Source organism: Pan troglodytes, chromosome 5 (assembly GCF_028858775.2).
Source record: "Pan troglodytes isolate AG18354 chromosome 5, NHGRI_mPanTro3-v2.0_pri, whole genome shotgun sequence".
In the NCBI taxonomy this organism is placed as follows: Eukaryota; Metazoa; Chordata; class Mammalia; order Primates; family Hominidae; genus Pan; species Pan troglodytes.
The window spans coordinates 32179577-32203620 of NC_072403.2; the positions used below are offsets into that span (position 1 = coordinate 32179577).

The following is a 24044-nucleotide window of genomic DNA, read 5'->3' on the forward strand; positions in this document are numbered from 1 at the left end:
CTTGAACTCAGGAGGCAGAGGCTGAAGTGAGCCGAGATCGTGCCATTGCACTCCAGCCTGGGCAATGAGAACAAGACTCCATCTCAAAAGAAAATAGAAGTTCAGAAAATAGTATAAATCATGTCGGTATTGGAAGAGATGGTTGATGCTTGGACAAGTGGCTTTGTGCCAGGTTTGGAGGCATGTTAGGCCAATGACAGGAATGTGGACTTTCTTCTGAACATCGGGAACCACGCAAAATCCCTTTCCTGACCCCTCAACTGTTCTGATTATGTAAAACAATTCTCATATCTTTTACAAAACTATTTCTTGCACTGAGTATATTGAATTCAAATTATGTGTTTAATTTATCTGAACAAGTGCCTGAATGGATATGAATAAAATAAATACAAACCTAAATGAATTTACAAATGATAAAATGAAATACTTCAGCGTACATGTGAAGTATTTCCTTTCCCTGGCAGAAAAGGAAAATATTTCAAGAAGAATCCCTTACAAAACAAGTCTCACAGGCCGGGCGCAGTGGCTCAAGCCTGTAATCCCAGCACTTTGGGAGGCCAAGGCAGGCAGATCATCTGAGGTCAGAAGTTCAAGATCAGGCTGGCCAACATGGTGAAACCCCATCTCTACTAAAATACGAAAATTAGCCGGGCATGGTGGCACACATTTGGCCTGTAGTCCCAGCTACTCGGAAGGCTGAGGCAGGAGAATCACTCAAACCCGGGAAGTGGAAGTTGCAGTGAGCTGACATTGCACCACTGCACTCCAGCCTGGGCGACAAAGCGAGACTCCATCTGAAAAAAAGGGGAAAAAGGGAAAAAAAAATCGAGTCTTATATAGTAGCAGAGATTTTTGTTAAGCGCTCACTCTTTTTTCAGCATCTACAGACTTTTGGAGTATAAGGGGAGATTTCCTTTTTCATAACCAAATTTTTGCTATAAGCAATATTTCATAGTTTACAGAAGTTCTTTTTATAGAAGTTGAAGTGACTTTTCCACAAACATGTTTGTACATTATTTTTTCTTGTTTCTTGTTTGTACTTCTAGATACATTTAAAAATGTAACAAATCGATATACAAGTTATAAAGAATAATATGATGGCCATGCTTGAACCCAATTGTCAATCAAATATATTTGTTATATCTGTTATATTTGTCATATTACCAAAAACTGCTTTGACCTCATCTGTCATCTTCCTGCTACTGCCCCCAGAGGTAACCATGACCGTAAATTATGTCACTTTCTGGCCTTAATCCTTCTTGTTCCTCTGTTCCTTACAGTCATTTTGTACTTTTTAAATTAGCCTTCCCATTTGATCCTCTTTGAGGTCATTAGGACATTATTTCATAAACATGAACATGTGCTCAGAGTCACACATATTATTAGGTGGTTCACAAATAATTCTTAGTCTATTTTTTCCTGGTTTATTTCCTTTTATGCTAGGATATTCTATTCTCTTGATTTTCGATTTCTTTAGTCAGCGTATCTTAAATTTATTCATTTTTATATTGCATAGGATAATAGCTGGTATGTAGTTGGTGCTCAATAATTACTTGTGGAATAAATTAATTTTTCTTAACATACAGCAGGGAGACTTGGAGAGGAAAGGGCCTAGGGAGAGGTTCCTATTTCTTAACCACACCATTGATAGTTTGGGATAGAGACAAATAGAGAAAGTTATCTTTAGAGGAGCTGTCTGTTGCACCAAAAAAAAAATGTAACAGCACTGTTAACATCTTGACATTGACGCTTATAGTCACTCTTTTTTCCTAAAACTATAGTGTGTGTGTGTGTGTGTGTGTGTGACATCATGTAAATAAGAATACACTACTTGGCAACTTGGATTTACCCCATACAATGCCATGAGCATATTTTATGTCGTTTTTTTTAAAGCATTCTTTTTTAACAGCTGCATAATATTCCATTAGGGATAAAACCTAGTTTTAGGCAAAGTCCAACTCTTCAACATTAGTATTTCCAGTTGTTAGCCACAGTAAACAAACATATGGACAATATTAACAAAATGAGAAATTAAAATCAATGAGTTTGTATATTTTTAAATATTTGCAGAAAAGAAAAGGGAGTAGTCTGGAATGGGGACTAGATTTCAAACTTGGATGAGTAAGTGAAGCCAGGTAGAGTATCATAAGGTCTGTCTTGGTTGTGCTGAGTTTCAGATGCCTGTGAAATACTTATTTCATGTACTATTTAGAAGCCTAATCACCATAATTTTTGATATTGACTGAATTGCCTGACTGAAATCCAAGTCAGCCCACAATTCAAACATTGAAGTCCAATACCAACTACTTGAAAATGTGACTATTTGGAGATAAGGTCTTTAAAGGTGTAAAATGAGGTTTTAAGGGTGGGTCCTAATCTATTCTGACTGCTGTCCTTATAAGATGATATTAAAACACAAACCACACACACACAGAGAAGACCAGAGAGGGGAAAACCCAAGGAGAGTGGCCCCAGAAAAAATCAATCATGCTCACTGGTTTGATCTTGAACTTGTAGCCTTCAGAATTGTGACAAAATTAATTTTTTTAAGCCACACAGTCTTTGGTAGTTTGTTTTGGCAGCCCTAGCGAACACACTTCTCAAACATTTTCATTCTGGGAATACTTTTCTCCACACCTTTTCTATGTTATGCTGGCTTTTGTACTCCACAAAGACAAACACACAGAACACAGATGCACACCCACCCCTACTGTATGTTGTAGGGGAGGAAAGAGCGTTTCCTTTTACCCATCTTATGTTCATTGGCTGGGGCCCTGAAACAAAATACAGATTAACAACAGAAAAATATACACTTTATTTTTATTTTGATTTATTTATTTATTTTTGAGACGGAGTCTTGCTCTGTCGCCCATGCTGGAGTGCAGTTGCCCGATCTTGGCTCACGGCAAGCTCCACCTCCCGGCTTCATGGCATTCTCCTGCAGCAGTCTCCCGAGTAGCTGGGACTACAGGCGCCCGCCACCACATCCGGCTAATTTTTTTCAATTTTCAGTAGAGACGGGGTTTCACCGTGTTAGCCAGGATGGTCTCGATCTCCTGCCCTCGTGATCCGCCCGCCTCGGCCTCCCAAAGTGCTGGGATTACAGGCGTGAGCCGGCGTGAGCCACCGCGCCCGGCCAAGAGAAAAACATTCACATTTAACATGAAGTTTTACATGACATAAGGAAATAAGGACCTGAAGAAGGGCTTAAACCTGAGTGTGTTTGCACTAGGTTTGATGAAGAGAGTCATGCAGAAATATAACAAGACAAAAATAATATGAGCTAAGGATAATAAACAAGGAGAAATCTAGCAAGGTTTATTTGTTCAGATTCCTCGCATACTCTGCAAGACTCACAGGAGGGTCTTAAGACCTGCTTCAGAGGAAGGTCATACGAACACTCCTGTCTATGTTGTTCTACTAATGTCTTAGAATATTTACTATGTCAAGGCGCCATACTTTGGAGTACTATGTTTTCAGAAACCTGAGGTTGCTCATGGAGTACTATGGAGTAGTGACCTTTTTCTTTTTTTTGGTACCATTTTAGAAATTTGATTAATGAGTATAAACTAATGGTTTCTATGTTTGAGACGGAGTTTCGTTCTTGTTGTCCAGGCTGGAATGAAATGGCGGGATCTTGGCTCACTGCAACCCCCGCCTCCCGGTTTCAAGCGTTTCTCCTGCCTCAGTCTCCGAAGTAGCTGGGGTTACATAGGCGTGCGCCACCACGCCCGGCTAATTTTGTTATTTTTAGTAGATACGGGGTTTCACCATGTGCGTCAGGCTGTTTTTGAACTCCTGACCTCAAGTGATCCACCCGCCTCGCCTCCCAAAATGCTGGGATTACAGGAGAGAGCCACTGCGCCCAGCCAGCCAAAACTGTAATTTTTTTTTTTTTTTTTTTTTTTTTTATGAGATGGAATCTAGCTCTTTCGCCCAGGATGGAGTGCAGTGGCGCGATCTCGGATCACTGCAACTTCCGCCTCCCGGGTTCAAGGGACTCTCCAGCCTCAGCCTCCAGAGTAGCTGAAACTACAGGTGAGTGCCACCAGGCCCGGGTAATTTTGTTTGTATTTTTTTAGTAGAGACAGGGTTTCACAGTGTTAGCCAGGATGGTCTCGACCTCCTGACCTCGTGATCCGCCCGTCTCGGCCTCCCAAAATGATGGGATTACAAAATCGGAAAAATTATTCCCTAGAAAACGGTGAAATTCAATATTAAAGCTCTTTATGTGAGAGTTGAGTGGCTCTGAAAAGAGCCTTTGAGTTTTAAAGCACCTAAGCACACATTTACTTGGAGCTTGTATACTTGGTGACAGCCTTGGTACCTTCGGACACTGCGTGCTTGGCCAGCTCTCCGGGAAGCAGCAGACGCACGGCGGTCTGGATCTCCCTGGAGGTAATGGTCGAACGCTTGTTGTAGTGGGCCAGACGGGAAGCCTCGCCTGCGATGCGCTCGAAGATGTCGTTAACGAAGGAGTTCATGATACCCATGGCCTTGGATGAGATGCCAGTATCGGGGTGAACCTGTTTCAGCACCTTGTACACATACACGGAGTAGCTCTCCTTACGACTGCGCTTGCGCTTCTTGCCATCCTTCTTCTGCGCCTTGGTCACAGCCTTCTTGGAACCCTTCTTCGGAGCAGGAGCTGACTTAGCTGGCTCAGGCATGCTGTCAGAAAACAATATCAGCAGTGAGAATGAACGCACTTAAATAAAAGCTCGTGTCTAGAGTCTCTCCTTTTATAGGCCTTTCATGCAAATAAAGAATTCAAAATATCCAGCTCTGATTGGGCAATGTGTTAGTGACGCATACATGTAAAATAGCCTTCACCTTATTTCCTTTCTAATTGGTTGGCTCGTCAAAGAACAATTTTAACCAATCATATTGCGCCTTTCACAATTCTACCGATGACTATAACTAGCTTCTTATTCGTCCATCGAGCCCATTCTTTTTCTTTATTCTGTGGATTGTTAGTTCCTCTGCTATTAGGAAGCCAGTATGTCTGGACGTGGAAAGCAAGGCGGCAAAGCTCGGGCAAAAGCTAAAACGCGTTCTTCCAGGGCCGGTCTTCAGTTTCCAGTTGGCCGTGTGCACCGCCTCCTCCGCAAAGGCAACTACTCCGAACGAGTCGGGGCCGGCGCTCCAGTGTACCTGGCAGCGGTGCTGGAATATCTGACGGCCGAAATCTTAGAGCTAGCTGGCAACGCGGCTCGCGACAACAAGAAGACCCGCATCATCCCGCGCCACCTGCAGCTAGCCATCCGCAACGACGAGGAGCTAAATAAGCTTCTAGGTCGCGTGACCATCGCGCAGGGCGGTGTCCTGCCCAACATCCAGGCCGTATTGCTGCCTAAGAAGACGGAGAGCCACCATAAGGCCAAGGGCAAGTGAAATGATTACTAGTCAAATCCGTCAGTGATCCCGAGTCCCAGAAACCAAAGGCTCTTTTCAGAGCCACCCACCCTTTCTGTAAAGTGCTGGAATACACATACGATGCCTGAAATCTCAATGTTCACTGTCCTAGTTTTTACGAACGCTTCTGACGTTACTGGTCAGTTCTTTATTGAAATCCTTGCTCACATTACATGCACTGATATATCTTACTGGTGTTTCTTTGCAGTAAAAATGCGTTTATAAAGGTATACAAGAATAGAAACCGAGGTTGTGACACCAAGGTTTCACTGCGTTATTTTGTGTATAGGTCCATGCTGTGTATACAAATTTATCATTAATACACAGGCTGTTTATTCATGTGCACTTGTCAGAAAAGGGTGAAATATTAATACAGAAACGAGAGAACAAAGAAGGATAGCTGCCCATTAGCATTTCAGGGCGGGCTTTTTAAGTTTTAAAGATGACTGCATTCAGGCTGGGCTCAGTGGCTCATGCCTGTAATCCCAACACTTTGGGAGGCCAAGGAGGGCGGATCATAGGGTCAGGAGTTCGAAATCAGCCTGCCCAACATAATGAAAGCCAGTCTCTACTAAACAAATACAAAAAGTAGCCGGGCGTGGTGGTATGCATCTGTAGTCCCAGCAACTTGGGAGGCTGAGGCAGGAGAATCGCTTGACTCCGGGAGGCAGAGGCTGCAGTGAGCCGAGATCACGCTATTGCACTCCAGCCTGGGCAACAGAGCAAGACTACGTCTCAAAAAAAAAAAAAAAAAAAAAAAAAAAAAAAAAAAAAAAAAGACTACATTCCTCTAGTGAGAATTGTGTTTGTTGGATTTCTCTTTTCAAAAGGAGCAATTAACACAGTATTCTAAAATAAACACTAAACGAAACAGCAGTAACGGCCTGACGCCCTAGTTCAGACCTGTAATCCCAGCAATTTGAAAGACTAAGGCAGAAGAATCGCTTGAGCCCAGGAGATCAAGACCAGCCTGGGCAATAAAGCGAGACAGCCCCCTCACCTCCACAAAAAGTAAAAAGCCTGCCCTGCCCGGTGGCTCATGCCTATAATCCCAGCACTTTGGGAGGCCGAGATGGGCGGATCACTTGAGGTCAGGAGTTCGAGGCCAGCCTGGCCAACGTGGCAAAACCCTGTTTCTACTAAACATACAAAAAAATTAGCCAGGCATGGCGGTTGGCTCCTGAAATCCCAGCTACTCGGGAGGCTGAGGCAGGAGAATCGCTTGAACCCGGGAGGCGGGGGTTGCAGTGAGCCAAGATCATGCCATTGCACTCCAGCCTGGACAATAGAGCGAGAGACTCCGTCGTCTCAAAAAAAAAAAAAAAAAGAAAGAAAAGGCCTGGCCTGGTGGCTCAGTCTGAGATCTTAGATACTTGGGAGAATTAGGCGGGGAAGGATTGATTGAGCCCAGGAGTTCGAAGCTGCAGCGAGCTATGGGGGGCAAAGCAAGATCCTGTTTAGGAAAGGAAAAAAAACAAAAACAAAAAAAACCCAGCAGCAAAAACTTAGTTTTATGACCTAAATTTATAAATGGACTACACTGTAAAGCACAATTAATTATTCAACTTTAGTAGAAATCCAGTCACATTTCTCTGTAAAAAATCTCAAATCTAATTGGATCACACACCAGGCCCTATAAAGAGAAGTGATCTGTAAATCTGATATGAAAGGTCATGGCCTGCACCAAGCCAACCACACGGAAGTCCACTGGTGGCAGACAGCCTCCTAAGCAGCTGGCCACCAAGGCAGCCAGCAAGAGCACTCTGGCCACCAGCAGCTTGAAGATGTCCCTCAGATATAGGCCCTGAATCATGCTGAAATTCATCGCTACCAGAAGTCACTGAGCTACTTAAGGGAAAAGCTGCCCTTTCTTAAATGTTAGGACAAGGTTGCTGAATGAGATTATTAAAAAAATTAATGCCCCTAGGGTTCTAAATAATTGCAGTTATATGTGTTCCACTGAACAGAAGTTATTGGCATCACAAATAATTTGCATCAAAAATAATTTCTGGTGATACAAATAACAGAAATTATTTGCATCACCAGACAAAAGCCTCCAAGAAGTAATTTCGATAGTTTGATACCTTTAATCAATAGTAAATTGTGAGATGATGTAAGCACATTTCCCTGCAAACTTTGTAAAAACTATAAATTTTTTATAGTGGGATACATTCTTCCCCCTCCCTTTTTTCCTCACAAGTCTTACAGTGTTTCTTAAATAAAATTTTCACTAAAACGCGATTAAAATATAGCAATTGCAAGATAAATGTCTATGAAGCCCCATAGTATAACTCCCTGACATTCTTTACTCAATCAAATTGGGGCTCAGAAACAATTCCCCAAAATGAAGGCCAAAGAAGCAACCTCAGAAGCAAAATTTTTCTGTGACTTTCTCCTGCCCTCTTGTCTCTCAGTCCCATTCTCCCCTGAGGCTAGACATAGAAACTAGAATTCCGGTTTCCCAAGGTGGCTTATGACAACCAGAATCCTTTTTCCCCAAAGCCAACCATAAAAACTAAAAATATTACTCTAACTTCCCTTCCACCTTTTCGTGTAAAAACTGGACACAGAGAAATTATTTGATCCACCTTGTTTAATTGCAGGTCATAAGACCCCATTCCAGAGATGGAGCTGTCCCATACCCAATACCCAGAAGGAAGGAATGCATGTTCAAAGAGGTGAGGGATGAAATGAAAATTCTAAACCCCTTTGACAGAATAATGGACCCTCCTTTGGCTAAAAGACCCCAAAAGTTTAAGTTCCCAGGCATGACAGGATGGAGGCTGCACATCCTGTTTGTTTCTACCCCTCTTCCCCTTTCTAATCACTGCTAGATTTTCTCAAAGTCCGATTTGAGGGAATAATACACCGGAAAGCCCTTTTACTTACTTTATCTGGCCTCTTCCACCCTCCTCCATGGTGGTCCAGACAAGACAGATATTAAGGACCATAGAGTTTCTTGATAAATGACTGCAGGCCCACAACTGGTTGTGACCAGTCTCCTGAGAATGCAGATCATGGACTTCTGCCCTACATTTCAGTTTTATATATAGGACCTAATTATAACTCATTTAAATGTTAAATCTTCACCCCAAAGTGATCATGGGACATATCTTACATACATGTAAACCTAATACACATCTGATTGGGTGTCCTTCATGAATATTCATAGCTCCTCCTATAACCTGTTGAATATGTATATTTCTCCAACCCAATCCTCAAAAATTCCTGTTTTATCCCTCCCTGCTTCCCTCCAAGTGCCTGTCTCTCAGCAAACCAAAGCTACCCTTCCCAGCCTGTCAGAATGGCCACCTTGCAGGCTGCAACTCTTTGAGAAATAAAGCTCCTTTGCAAATGTATGAACCTTCTCATTCTTCAGTTGACAGAGGCCAAGAAGAGTCTAGACAAACAGGCCTTGCTGGGTTTCTCCACTCGGTTTATTAACATTTCATCATACCCTTTTTATCCAATCAAATTTCTACAAGGTTGTCCATATGTTGTTGAACCTAAGCATAGAAGTGGACAATTTTTCCTGTATCTTTGTGTTTTCATCCTAAAGGCTCCCTTGAACACGTTAATAAATTTGTGTAACTTTTCTCCAATTAATCTGCCTTTTGCAAGCTAATCTTACAGCAAAGCTTCAGAGCTCGCCTTGGCTCCTACATAATAATAAACACTTTAACTTTTTATTCTTTTTAGACTTCAAAGTAATTGACCTGATGTTCTCATCCGAGTTTTTCTTGGAGTTTATGTAGCTTCCAGGAATAGCAAATTATTTTCTGGACTTTCTTCTTTTCATGAAATGGCATTGTGCTTCCACAGTGATTTCTCTTCCTCTTTTTTTAAACACCAGAATTAGCAGTTGTAGAGGCTGTCCCTCAAAAACATACGATCGAGGGGAAAATATTCATATAACATTTCTTTTTTTGTTGTTTCGTTTTGGTTTTTTTTTTTTCATTTTTGGGTCTTGCTCTGTTGCCCAGACTGGGTTGCAGTCTCACAATTATGACTCACTGGAGCCTCAAATTCCTAGCCTCAAGCAATCCTCCTAACTCAGCCTCCTGGGTCACTGGCATTATCAGACTGAGCCACTGTGCCTGGCTAAAAGAATTTCAAATACTGTCCACTTACTGATATTTTGCTATGGAAAAATTCAAACATCAATAATTTTGCTAGTTGCCCACCTCTTCTTGCGTCATTGAGTAACGGCTTAACAAGCCCCCTTAGTTCCCTAACACAACTGTATAGACATGTAGATATAAATATAGATATTGATTTATTGTAAATAAAGTCCAGATGCTATAACTGGGTTCATAGAAATATATTGAATGTCCTCATTGTTTCAAGGCCTATGCTGTCAAGATATGGTAAAGAATCAAGAAACAGAGAAGAGAAATGAAGAATCCTGGAACAATGCTATCTACAAAGAATAATGCAAGCCACGGCCAGATGCGGTGGCTCATGCTTGTAATCCCAGCACTTTGGGAGGCCAAGGCAGGTGGATCACCTGAGGTCAGGAGTTCAAGATCAGCCTGGCCAAAATGGTGAAACTCCCCCCATCTCCACTAAAAATACCAAAATTAGCTGGGTGTGGTGGCTGGTGCCTGTAATCCCAGTTACTCAGGAGGCTGAGGCAGGAAAATCGCTGGAACCGGAGAGGCAGAGGTTGCAGTAAGCTAAGACGGCAGCACTGCACTGCAGCCTGGGTGACAGAGCAAGACTCTGCCTCAAAAAAAAAAAAATAAAAATAAAAAAGAATAATGCAAGCCACATATGTAATTTTGAATTTTCCAGTAAGCACATTTTAAAAATTAATAAGCAGGTAAAAGAATTTTAATAATTATTGTATTTAAAACAAAATACAAAATCATTTTTTTCAAAATATAGTCAATATAAAAACATTATTAATGCAATATTTCACATTCTTTTTTAAATCTTAAGTCTTCTAAATATGAGGGACATCCTACTCAATTTGATATTACATTTTTGTTGGAAATAAATGGAATTTCATTTTGATTTCATAAAAATTCAGTGCTGAAAAATTAAATTCACATATCTGATTGTTTAAAACATATCTAACATTTTCCAATAACTGAAGTATCAGCCTTTGAATTAAAATAATGAAAATTAAGTAAAATAAAAATTCAGGCCGGGCACAGTTGCTCACGGCTATAATCCCAGCACTTTGGGAGGCCGAGGTGGATGGATTACTTAAGGTCAGGAAATCGAGACCAGCCTAGCCAACATGATGAAACCCCGTTTCTACTAAAAATACCTCCACCCCACCCCCCCCGAAAAAATAAGCCGGGCATGGTGACAAGCACCTGTAACTTCAGCTACTCTGGAGACTGAGGCAGGAGAATCGCTTAAACTCGGGAGGTGGAGCTAACAGTGAGCTGAGATCACCCCACTGCACTCCATCCTGAGTGACAGAGCAAGACTCCTTCTCAAAAAAAAAGAAAGTCAGTCCTCAGCAGCAACAACCACATTTCAAATGCTCAGTAGCCACAACTGGTTTCTGACTGTTTTATCACATAACACAGATCCTATGGGAAATTGTGTTCAGGTATGGAAATAGTGATGGAAATTACTGATTAATACAAGTGAGCTGCTAAGTTCTTATGTAATCATGTAAATTTTGCACTGACTTCTAAAATAAAGCTTTACACATATTTAGAGATGAGGATTATGAAAGGAACTGAAGGTAGGTTCCGATGGCAAAACACCGGATTGACAGATTTAAGAACACTGGGGAGGAAATAAAACTATGGGGCATAAAGATGGAATTTCCTTAATGGTTCTCACTGACTGTGACCTAAAGTTTATCTTTTGATTTTGGAAACATTTTTTAGATGTAGATATTAACATTCTAATAATAGAAATGAAAAAACTAAAATGAAAATGAGAAAACAGAAGATAATAAACAGGTCTTGGGCCTCAGAAGATGAGATGTAGGGAGTGAGGAGAGGAAAAGCAGAGAGGGTGCATAGCTCTCATTAACAAACGGCCCAGCCAACAAATACGTAATCATATTATACAAAAGGATTTCAGTTCTGCCCTTGCTTCCTATGAAACAATTTTGCCAACATACCTAACCGTTTTACCTTGATTTAAAGTGTACAGAATTTTCTTTTTCTGAAAAGGAGAGAAGCAAGGGACTCATATATATTTCAGATGTGAGATTGAAACGCACGACAATGTGTAATTTCAGTCAAGACTTGCCCACGAGTCCTAAGATAATTCAAATTTGCAAAATAGACACTAACTTGAAAGGTGCAATTGTATCAATCCTGTGGTTAGCAGAATTTTGATGAATGCCCTAAAATAGGGCAGGTTTAACAGAATTCAGGGAATGAGCAGGAATGCACAAAGCATCCTTTGTCTCCTCTCCACTCCAGCTTGCAGACATCCGCGGGCATTTGCGGGCAGAGATAAATTTGGTTTAGCCGTTTCCCCTCCCTGGAGAACGGGGGCTCCAGCATATTCATGATGTCAATCGCCTTGGACTACATGCCAGCGTCATTGCGAACCTGCTACACTTTACAAAATAGCTTTCCAATGAGAAAGAAAACCTACTGGGAAAGAAAAACAAAAAGAAACTAGACCTTGCAACGGGCACGCACGCGCACTATCCCTCTCTGAAATATTTATAGTACGCTTACACAAACGCGAACTTGTAAATCAAAACTCTGCCTGAACCAAAGTAGCCAATAGATTAAAAGTATGTAAATTAGGAATTCCCAAACTGCTCTTTTTATTGGCTAGGAAAAGAACACCTTACAGGGAATCCGATAGGTTAATTCACAATAGTGTTAGGCTGTAATGTCATTCCTTAAGAATCTTTTCCAGTAAACATTTGTTACCTTTTCAAAGTAATTGGGAGCTGTTGAGTTTGGAAGCGAAAACCAAGTTAAGAAGTCCTGTTATTTGGGTGAGTCCAGTTCCTATAAAAGTTCGGTTGGATGTGTCTTAAATTGTTCAGTGCACCTCAGCTCTCTCCCGCAGGGATCCGGAGAAACTGCGCCATTGTTGTCTTACAGAGAAACAACCTTCTAAGACTCTCTTCGCCGCCATCTTTTTCAAGATTTTAAATTGAAAATACTTTTTTTGACGGCTCTTGCCATTATGTCTGGACGTTTTAATTTCAACAAAACGAAATAATAGTGTTAAGTTCTTTGAGTCAAGCCCGATATTACAGAGGTAGGGATTCCAGGATATTAGAATTTTACTACAACACAAATGAAACACAAAGTTCCTTATGCTTAACAGTGTATCTTAGAAAACCTTGTTTGAGTGAATTAGCCATGTACTCTATAATGAAACGAGGAATCATTGAGAGATACTTAGGCAACGGATTTTAAATGAGTGAATAGGGAAGGGAAAAACTTCAGGAAAATGAAGCAGAAAAAAGCACCGGAGATTTTTGAAAAAAAATTCTAAAGCACTTTCTAACGCAAACACATTCGATTTTTTATAGCTAAACAGGATAACGGATCAGTCTATTAAGTTAAATGATCAATGTCTTTGCAGGTCATGCTCTATGTGAAACATCAAAGAAACCTGTAACGAAAAACGACTTGTTTAAAAGAGCCAGTTCTCTATCCAAATTTACCAATCAGAATCTTGCACTGAAAAAATAAACCAATCGTGAATCTCTATGGCCACTTCCGGAATTTAGCAACCGATCACTAACAGGGATTGTCCACAATCCAATCAGAGTGATTCTGTTCCTATATAGAGGGGCAAACCAATCTTTCTAACTCACCTACTTTGCAGATGAACTATGGCGCGTACTAAGCAGACGGCTCGTAAATCCACAGGCGGTAAAGCACCGCGCAAACAGCTGGCCACTAAGGCAGCTCGCAAGAGCGCTCCGGCCACGGGCGGCGTGAAGAAGCCCCATCGCTACCGCCCTGGTACCGTGGCTCTGCGTGAGATCCGTCGCTACCAGAAGTCTACCGAGCTTCTAATCCGGAAGCTGCCGTTTCAGCGCCTGGTGCGAGAAATCGCTCAGGACTTCAAGACCGATCTGCGCTTCCAGAGTTCCGCGGTGATGGCGCTGCAGGAGGCCTGCGAGGCCTACTTGGTGGGGCTTTTCGAGGACACCAACCTGTGCGCTATTCATGCCAAACGCGTGACCATCATGCCTAAAGACATCCAGCTTGCCCGCCGCATTCGTGGGGAGAGGGCGTAAATTGTTTTGAGTACAAACCTTAAATCCAAAGGCTCTTTTCAGAGCCAACCACTTTGTCCGTGAAAAGGGCTGTAATCTTTTGAGACGCATTAGACCACTAAACTGCACTGATCCAAATAGACATTTGAAATAGTGGCATTCAGTTCCCTCGATGCTTCATTTAAATTTCCAAATTTAAGAGCTCCCTCAGGTTTTCGCCTAGGGCTGGGCCTCCCTACGCCGTTCTCCATTGGTTTAGCTGGCCTTTGTCTTGCTGTTCAGGCCCTCTGCTGCTTTCTTGTACATTGTTCTCGTTTTCTAAACTCCTGGCCACTTAATTGTACCCTGCTTAACCCATCCTCTTGTTTTCTGGCTCAACGCTCTTTCATGTGGTGGCCTGCATTTTAGGTCTTAACTGCATAGGCTTTCAACGCCTTGGTTTTGCCTTTCCTTGATGTTTATTTCACCTTGCCCGAGGGGCCAGCGCTTTTGATCTGCATCAGGCTGCCTTACTCCACTAGTGTTTTGAGACCCAGCTACTTGCCGGCGACGGTCGGCGCCTTGGGTGCGGTCAACTTTACTCTCTGTGCGCCTGATACTGGTCTAAGGCTAAGGTTGTTAGCTGGAATACCTAGACCCGTGGCACTAACACACAGCTCTTGCAGACTTGACAGCCTTGCATAGGTTCTAAACTGCAGGAGTCAAAGCAACGAAGGTGCAGATGGGTGTGTCTCAAACCTGAGTGCGAAAGGAAAATGCAGAGATCATGAGCCTTTTCAACTTTCCAGTTGATATCTTTTGTTTGCTTTTTTCTTTTCTTTTTTATTTTATTTATTTATTTTGAGACGGAGTTTCGCCCTTGTTGCCCAGGCTGGAGTGCATTGGCGCGATCTCGGCTCACCGCAACCTCCGCCTCCCGGGTTCAAGCGATTCTCCTGCCTCAGCCTTCCGAGTAGCTGGGATTACAGGCATGAGCCACCTCGCCCGCCCTTCCGGCTGATATCTTAAAAGAACTTTTCAACTTTAGTAAATACCCTGTCTTAATCAAATCTCATTAAAAGTACCCCATATTTATCAACAAAACATGAAAATCCTTGGACGGCTTCAAAGTTCTTACAGAAAATATTCTGCCTTTCCTTTCCATACAAAGGCACAGCTTCGAAACTGGTAGGTGAGGGGAAGGAAAATAAGGAATTCTGTTCCGAAATCATACAGGCTGTTATTTGGAAATACAGAAGGGTGTATGTACTATATGGGATACTTCATGCTATTTGGAAGAATTTTGTTTATTTAAACATTTCAGCAAATTCCTCAGTTTTGATATGGGGTGCAGTATTTTTAACTCATTGAGAAATTTCTACTAACTTTTTTGAATGTGCTCTTTTCCCGCTAGTTGCACTAAGGAAAGAGGTTAGTCATGTGGTAAAATTAATAGTGACAAAGCTGTAAATAGCTCTGCAGGCCAAGGTAGCCATAGTAAGAAGTCCTGGAGATTTATGGAAGAAATTTTTGTTCATGGAAGCCTGTCAGACATGAAGATGTGGGTCTTGTGAATTGGAGATTCAGTTAGGCTGTTTTCCTCACTATCCATAATTAAGGTAACTACTGTCAGATATTTGTAACATAGTGAACATCGTATTATGCTGGATAGAAGCATTCTCTATTTGAATGTTGTTTCCTGTATCCTGTACTTTCTTTAAGATTCTAGCTCAACAAGTTTTAACCTGTATTTCTCTTACAGCTACTGGAATTCAGTACGTGAGGACTTGGACTTGGTGGGCACAGAATGCATCTTTTTATATCATTAAATCCACCAGAACATCTAGCATGGTCATTTGCCTAAAACAAAGCCTCTGGAAATTTAGTCAAGTTGAGATGTAAAATAAAAGATTACTGAACAGAATTTAACATTGAGTGCATTCCTATTTACAAAAATAAAAGATTAGATAAAGTTTATATAATTTTAATATATAGTTTTTCTAAATAGGAAAAATCCACACTTATTGAGTGGCTGCAATGGGCCAGAAGTCATGCAGTATTTTATGAAATGTAAAATGTAAGTTCAATAGTTATCTATTATCAAAAACAAATTTAAACACTGAAACTAAGAAAATTTCAGATAGTGCTGGAGCCAAAACTTTCCCCACTAGGCATTACTGTTTTAAATAAACAGCCTCAGCAGAATCCTCATCAGTTACTCCTGAGGGCTTTATCACCTGGAAGAGCTACTAACATGTTTAAATTTTTCATACACAATAAAATAAATGGATGTTTTAAAATTTACAGGGTCTTAGGCCAGGCAGGGTGGCTCATGCCTGTAATCCCAGCACTTTGGGAGGCCAAGCCAGGCAGATCACCTAAGATCAGGAGTTCAAGACCAGCTTGGCCAATATGGATAAACCCCATCTCTACTAAAAAAATACAAAAATTAGCCGGGCATGGTGGCACGTGCCTGTAATCCCAGCTACTTGGGATGCTGAGGCAAGGAGAATCACTTAAACCTAGGAGGCAGAGGCTGCAGTGAACTGAGACTACGCCACTCCACTCTAGGCTGGGTGACAAAGCAACATTCCATCTTAAAAAAATAATAACACCAGCCTGGCCAACATGGTGAAACACCATCTCTACTAAAACTACAAAAATTAGCTGGGCATGGTGGCAGACACCTGTAATCCCAGCTACTCAGGAGGCTGAGGCAGAAGAATCTTTGAACCTAGGAGGCAGAGGTGGCAGTGAGCTGAGATTGCACCACTGCACTGTAGCCTGGGTGACAGGGAGAGACTCCATCTCAAATAACAATACTAATAATAAGAAAATGAACTTTACAGGGTCTTATATGATTGTGAAGTTCTATTATATTATAATTAGTACTGCAAATTGCACAGAAATGTAACTGATGTACATACAGGAAAATATGACATTAACACTGACAAATTTTAGCCTTTCTGCATACTATTCAAATAGTAGCCTTGATTTAACCACACATACACAGGCAACTTTTTTCAAAGGCATACACTGAGATAGTAGTAAATAATACCAGATGTCTTTAAAATAAATTGTGATTTTATTTGGGGAAGATCTCAAATCTGACTCATGTGTAAGATCATACTTTCTATGTACTTGTTGGTACACTATATAGTATATATCCATTTCACAGTTACGTAGTTGCCTGCAAGTACTTATAATTAAAATAAAACAAGTATGTAATCTCTGAATAACCAATAGCTTCTTCATATTATAAAGATAATAGCTAAAACTCAAGACAATTCAGAAATCCCATTTTATTATTTCTCCATACTCACCCGACTCGACCTGCCAACAGTAAATATTGATATGTAACATTTTGGAATTTGCAAGGCAAAGGTGAAATTTTTTTTCTTTGTTTTTGTTTTGTAGTTGCCCCCACTAAAAATTGTATATATATAAAATGGTATACTTCCGAAGATAAGGTAGTCTGTAAATCAGGCCATGGAAACAACGGGTCATGAAAGGGGCAGAGAAATTTGTTACTCTTGTTTTCCCACACAGGAAAACAGAAAATGAAACCACTGAATTTGATGAGTATCTGACAATAATGTAACCCAACTGATGGAATTTTTTAATTCAGACACACACACACACACACACACGCCCCTAGAGTAGTGGAAAATAAGACAAATGCTCTAGAGTTCAGTTTAGTTAATGGGAGAAAATAATAGATGCATTAAAATTTTTCTATTGATAATAATTGTTCTCAACTATTAAATGTCATGAAAGCACATTTTCAGAGATAAGTTTATGTTTTGAATTAGAGGGATTTTTGCATGGACATGTAGTTTCAGAAGGAATTGGAAGTATTAGAAAGATTCTCACAGGGAATTGTTCCTGAACAAAGTTGTAAAAAAAAAAAATAATAATAATAATAATAATAAAGAAGAAGAAGAAATAGAAAGATTACATTGTTATAGTATCTGTGAGTGCCAGCAGACAGTATTATGAAAAGGGGCTAAGATGCTACAGGGCTTTCCCTTGAACCTATGAGAAGCCAGTGACCTTTTTCATAAGGCATATTTGGTTTTTGTTTTTGAAAATGGGCCGGGCGTGGTGGCTGACACCTGTAATCCTAGCACTTTGAGAGGCTGAGGTGGACAAATCACCTGAGATCAAGAGTTTGAGACCAGCCTGAACAACATGGTGAAACCCCCTCTCTACTAAAAATACAAAAACAAATTAGCCAGGTATGGTAGCGTGTGACTGTAATCCCAGCTACCCGGGAGAGTGAGGCAAGAGAATCACTGGAACCCAGAAGGCGGAGGCTGCAGTGAGCTGAGATCGAGCCACTGCACTCCAGCCTGGGCGACAGAGCAAGACTCTGTCTCAAAAAATAAAATAAATAAATAAATAAATAAATAAATAAAGAGTTAAGAATTTAGAAATTGGAGGCTAGAGAAATTAGGGAAATAGTTAGTAAGCATTGGAATAATCCCAGCTATGAAAGAATGAAGAGAGAATGTAGACGGGAGAATATGTCAGAATTATTCAGGATTCTTTAAAAATCAACCTGATTTAGTGACCGTGTAACAGGGATGATTGAGGCCTCCCCACAATACCATGAAATTCTGCATCCTCCAGTTAAAGTAGTGACTTCAGGTTGATCCTAAAAATTACCTTTGTGTCAGACCTATGCCATACACATAAGTACTCTCCAACAGCTAAGATAATATGAAAATGCCCTTCATAACTTCCATGCTAAGACACTGTTAGTTTTCTTTACCAATCTCAAGATATTCATTATAACTGCTACCAAAATTTTAAGATATAGAGAAAGATTTAAACAAGTTCAGATTTCCTTGAAAACAAGTGCATGTCCTCTGTGGCAAATGAATATGAACATGAATTTATATAAATCAGAGCAACGCTGGAAGATCATTGATTGAATCATCACATTTAATTGCTTCTCTTGCATTCCAAACACATTGTGAAATGGATACTTCACAACGGGCCGGAAACAGAAATACATAAATTCTGCTTATTTCTCAATGAGCCTAAAAAGGAACCGGAAAATACCACTCCTTTTCCAGTTGATGTAACAGAATTGAAGCAGCGTTAAGAATGATTCCAGAAATCAAGAAACTTGTTTGAGACCTAGGTCCACCATTCACTGACAGCAAATGGTCATTTCTTGCCATTTCACCTTTCTAAGCCCCAAGTTTCTTAACAGTAAATCAAGCATTTTAGCTATACCTGATATAAATGCATTGTAACTGCCCAAGTGAGGCAGTTAAGTAAGTGCTTTGTAACAGTAAGAAACTAGAGGTATGTTATAGTCATTTGGACTGCTCTTGCGGAATGCCACATTCCCCAACTAATTATCTTATTCCTTATCACTTTTCATCAAAAGCCTAAATCATGTCATTCTGGGTACTAAAGACCTCCCAGATCTCTTCTCCGCATTGGGAACTGGAAAATAATACCCCAAAACGAAGTCCTTAGAAGCAGAAGTGACCTCCTGCTATCCTTTGGCCTCTCATCCTCCGTTGAGGCTACACATAATAACTAGAATCCCTCTTCCCCAAGGTGGTTACTGAAACTAGAACCCCTTTTTCTTCAAAGCCAGCCATAAAACCTAAAAATCTTACTGTAACTTTTCCGCCTCCTTTCTGTGTAAAAGCTAGCCATAAGAAAGTATGTCTTACGTTGTTTGGCTGTAGGTCATAAGACCCTCCCTCATTCCAGAGAGGGTCCCCTAGAAAGAGGAAGGAATACCCAGAACGAAAGAATCTTGCCAGAGGCCAAGAAGAGTCTAGACACAGAGGCCTTGCTATGTTTCCCCAGTCTATTAGCATTAGATGACACCCTTTTTATCCAATCACAGTTCTACATGGCAGTTGGTACGTTGTTGAACCTAAGCATAAAAATGGACAGTTTCCCCTGTACCTCTGGGCCTTCATTGTGAAGGTTCCCATGTCACATAAACCTATGATGAAGTTTGACTTTTCTATTAATCTGCCTTTTTTCCGTTGATTTTCAGTGAACTTTCGGAGGGTGAAGTTTTGCTCACCCCTACATACCTGTATTTTTCACTCATTTTCAAAAAGATTATTTTGAATAAATATTTCAAATCCTCCCATTTATTCAGATCCCCTTCTCAATCAAGCCACTCTCATACAGGGAGGTATTTTGGCTTTCTCTACAAAGAAGAAATTGTGTGATGTAGCCGTGGTTCCCAAAAAATTAAACTCCTGCTTGTAACTAGAAAGATATCACAGGCTACATCCTTTTCTTTGTGGGGAGGGAGGCAAATAATTATGTAAAATATAAAAAAATATTAACTAATAAGCAGAATGTAAACAAATAAGTAAGATTAAGAGGTATTATAATCATGAGGGATTTATAGTATTTGGTCCCACTGCAAACTTGTTCAAGAGTTCATGACTTGTTTTGTGCTATGTATTCTGGAGATTCTGGAAATCTATAGATGCCTTCTCAAAACCATGTTTTTAAAAAATACTTATACAGGGTAAGAAAGGTAGTGACACTAAATTTTTTTTTCTTAAAGTCTGTATATGTGCTTTAGTTACACATCAAATAATAAGATCTATCAGCAAGTATAATGTTGGCTTGAAAGGTTCACAATTAGTGTAAACTATTTCAAGACACCTGTAATAAGTACAAAGTGATATGAAAATATCTATGATTATCATTGATGTGAAATCCAGTGATTAGCTGCCTGTACTCACAAAGGAAATAAGCAAATTGCATTTAGGATTTGTGAAAATGTAATTTTTTCCCATCTAGAGTCCCATAACCATCTGTAGAAATCAGATTTTGTCGAGATTTCTCTGTACTGTTAAGTGGGCTTTTCTAAAATCAAAAACAAAACAAACAAAAAATAACCTCAGCCTCCCAAATACAATGTAAACAGTAGTACATCCAAGTCAGCCCAACTTCCTATAGCCCATTTATTTGTCCTGGTAACCCCAATTCCAGGCTTCTTCCTCCCTTCTCCAAGTTTTTTCATTTATTTTTCCCTCTCTATTTCTTATCTAATCACCAAATATGTATTGGATAGCTAACTCTAGCTCCCTGGTTCAGCTCAATCTGTGAGAAAGCAATTTGGGAAAAGAAGCAGATTATAAGCTGACAGAGGTTCCTTTCATACTTTTTACTATCTCTCAGCATCAGGGTGGTAGCAATACTTGTGCAGATTGACGCAGAATGACAAGGTGAGTCGTCTCCAAAAAGAGAATTCCATTTGGAGAATTCCATCTGAGGGGGAGGTGGAAAAAAAACAGGCTTTTCGACTACGTCCCAGCATACACAACTGTTAATATCGCAACCTGATTGGTGAAAAATTTTCTCTCGGAAAAACCACGCAAATAAAAATCTAAGAATACGTTCTGATTGGTTAATTCAGCAGGCTCTGCAAACCAATAGAAAAAGCAAGTTTTACAAAACTGAGCCAGAGGCTATGTTGAACTATCCCTCCGATTGGCTTAATACAAGAATTGCATTTTTTTCTAACATTACCTGGACGTGGGAAGCAAGACCTGCTTTGCCACGCGGGCCTACAGTTGCCAGTAGGGCTAATACACCGCGTCCTCCGCAAATACAGCTACTCCGAGCGGGTTGGGCCAGCATGCTAGTGTTACCTGGCGGCAGTACTAGGAGGTTAAGAGTAGGCAGAAATAAATGAACAAGCAAGAGAGCCCCTGGGAAAATAAGTCCTGGAGACGCTGGCCACCGACAGAAAAAGACAATGGCCACACTTTTTATTTTGAGACGGAGTCTCGCTCTATCGCCCAGGCCGGAGTGCAAGTGGCGCGATCTCGGCTTACTACAACTTCCGCCTCCCGGGTTCAAGTGATTTTCTACCTCAGCCCCCAAGTAGCTGGAATTACAGGCGCGCGGCACCACGCCTGACTAATTTTTGTATTTTTTTAGCAGAGATGGGGCTTCACCATGTTCTTCAGGCTGGCCTCGAACTCCTGACCTCGTGATGCGCCCGCCTCGGCCTCCCAAAATGCTGGGATTACAGGAGAGCCACCTCGTCACGCAGTGCAGCCCCCACACTATTTACAAATACAGTACCTGAGGGCCGATATCCCAAAGCTAAGGCTTATCAAAGGCCTGCGAAAAGACAGACACCGGGCACCACCAGCAGTTGGCCATTCTCAACCACCAGCTGCACAAGATCGTGGGCCGCAAGCACCTTGGGCATGCCACGTACTGCTCACAGCCAGGACGGGCTGTGCTCAGGAAGTCACCTCAACGCTAAAGTAAACTAAAGCATTTAACACCACATCCCTGTGCCAGAAATAAAATCTTTTCAGGGCCACTTTTAAGCGCCGCGCTTTAAGAGAAATCGGCCGGCCAATCACACACCACCGCGGGAATTTGAAGAAAAAGTAGGACCTGGTGGCTCAAGTAGCCTTAGCTATCCGGTGACCGTGGCTGAGACTGAGACGGAAGGATCCTTGCGCCCAGGCTGCTGGGAGCTGTTAATAACTGACCCCCAACCAGCACGACTGGGATAGACCGTGGCCGCACAACACCGCAGCACCCGCACCCCTCTCCACCCCACTCCCCCCTCAAGAAAGCTTCAGCTCTTTTGACTGAGACCTGTGGGTGGCTCTGAAAAGAGCCGTTTAAAATTTTCAAAGGGGAACGTCCTGCCAGTTTCACTTTTTCTTCGGAGCTGCCTTCTTTGCCTTTGTAACCTTCGGCTTCCCCGACTTAGGTTTGGCCGCCTTGGGCTTAGGGGCTTTGGCCTTAGCTGGACTCTTGGCACCTTTTTTTGGCTGGGGTGTTTTCACCTTTTTCGCACTCTTGGCCACTTTCTTGGTCCCAGCAGCGGTTGCTGGCTTCTTTACCTTCTTAGGAGTCTTTTTGATGCTTTTCTTCGGGGTAGCGGCGCCAGCCACCTTCTTGGGCTTCTTGGCTGCCCCAGCAGGCTTCCTAGGCTTGGCTGCGCCAGCCTTTTTGGCCTTGGGTTTGCCTTCCCCGGAAGCCGCTTTCTTGTTGAGTTTGAAGGAGCCAGAAGCACCGGTACCTTTGGTCTGCACCAGGGTACCTTTGCTCACCAAGCTCTTGAGGCCAAGCTTGATGCGGCTGTTGTTTTTTTCTACATCGTAGCCGGCAGCCGCAAGCGCTTTCTTAAGCGCGGCCAGAGAAACGCCGCTGCGCTCCTTAGAAGCTGCCACTGCCTTGGTGATAAGCTCAGATACTGGGGGTCCGGATGCTTTGCGTTTCCCAGCAGTTGCGCCTGCCTTCTTCGCCTTTTTCTTCACAGGTGTTTTCTCTGCGGGTGCAGGAGTGGTAGGAGCAACTGGAGCAGTTTCCGACATGTTTTTGTCTTACCAGAAAAGACAAAAGTAATCTCAAACTGTCAGAACAGCATGTCCTCTACGAGGGAGGCTGAGGGTTTATATAGAGAGACGCTGAGTGATGATTGGTTCCTTGCTCCATGCGCGGCGCTGCTGGAAAAGGACTCCTCGTATCTACCGCGCTGCTGTGTTTGTTGCCCCTTAAAAAAGAGTAAAAATATAAGAAATCTGGGCATGAAATAATTAGAGATTTGGGGGAAACTGATCCGAGAGAGTTCGGGCTTCATTCCTGCCTTTGTTTCTATGCATAGTTTTAAAACCGGCATCTTGAAACTTTTCTTATTACCCCAACTCTCTTTCAAACTTCGGTCAAATCGAGACAACTTTCAGGTTTTCCTTAAAAATACTATTTCTCCCTCTTTCATTTGCAAATCTCTCTTCCAGGGCATTGTTCTGTGAATTCTTACCGTCTCAACTTTATATAGATAAACTCATTTTTATCCAAATGTGCAGGGAAATTGGGTTTTTTCGCAGGAACAATAGCACAGGCTCTCTGGCGAGCTGTTTGCATCAACCTCTAGGAATTGGCACTGAGGTAGAAAGTTCTATGTACAAGAGGGGTGATTAGTTTAGAAAAGATAGTTTTAAAAAAAATAGTATTTGAGTTACCAGTGTGTAAGCTGGATTTGATCTCCATATTTCAGTGGTTTAAACATTTCCAGAAAGATAAGGGTGAGGCTACATTATTCCTCTCACAGAAAAAAAAGTCCTAAGTAGAGTTACCAACCTTCTCTTAAGAGTAAGGATCATGGATTTTTCCGACCTAGAATGGTCATTAAAGATCAACTACCACATCCCCAAAAAAGAAAACTGAACCAACAAATAATAGAATGGCAGGCCAACAGCAGGCCAACATCATTTTGGCAACTGTGAGCATTGAGAGCTTGTGTACATGTTCGTGTCCCATCACTTTATAAATAATTTAATGAAAGACACTATTTTTTTGCTAATATTCATCATAGAATTTTGTACATTTTTTATATTTTAAAATCATATTTATAATACAAATTTCCCTTCCTCTTTCTCTGTACAACCTGTTTGAATAACTGGTAAAAGTCACTTTAAAAAAATAAAATACAAATTTTCAACAT

General features: G+C 41.4%; 4 protein-coding genes and 1 pseudogene across 4 annotated transcripts; 3 read left to right on the plus strand and 2 right to left on the minus strand.

The window, feature by feature from the left end:
* Positions 1 to 4210: 4210 nt before the first annotated feature.
* Positions 4211 to 4721, minus strand: H2BC8 (H2B clustered histone 8). Its single transcript, XM_016955031.3, has one exon. The coding sequence runs from the start codon at positions 4668 to 4670 to the stop codon at positions 4290 to 4292; it is 381 nt and encodes a 126-aa protein (XP_016810520.1). The 5' UTR covers positions 4671 to 4721; the 3' UTR covers positions 4211 to 4289.
* Positions 4722 to 4918: 197 nt separating this feature from the next.
* Positions 4919 to 6751, plus strand: H2AC8 (H2A clustered histone 8). Its single transcript, XM_063812175.1, has one exon. The coding sequence runs from the start codon at positions 5002 to 5004 to the stop codon at positions 5392 to 5394; it is 393 nt and encodes a 130-aa protein (XP_063668245.1). The 5' UTR covers positions 4919 to 5001; the 3' UTR covers positions 5395 to 6751.
* A 6447-nt stretch (positions 6752 to 13198) lies between these two features.
* On the plus strand, positions 13199 to 13660 carry H3C6 (H3 clustered histone 6). The gene has a single exon (NM_001374416.1). The coding sequence runs from the start codon at positions 13199 to 13201 to the stop codon at positions 13607 to 13609; it is 411 nt and encodes a 136-aa protein (NP_001361345.1). The 3' UTR covers positions 13610 to 13660.
* Positions 13661 to 20095: 6435 nt separating this feature from the next.
* H1-3 (H1.3 linker histone, cluster member) lies at positions 20096 to 23746 on the minus strand. The gene has a single exon (XM_054685638.2). The coding sequence runs from the start codon at positions 22912 to 22914 to the stop codon at positions 22249 to 22251; it is 666 nt and encodes a 221-aa protein (XP_054541613.1). The 5' UTR covers positions 22915 to 23746; the 3' UTR covers positions 20096 to 22248.
* Positions 21024 to 21334, plus strand: H2AC9P (H2A clustered histone 9, pseudogene; annotated as a pseudogene).
* Positions 23747 to 24044: the final 298 nt, after the last annotated feature.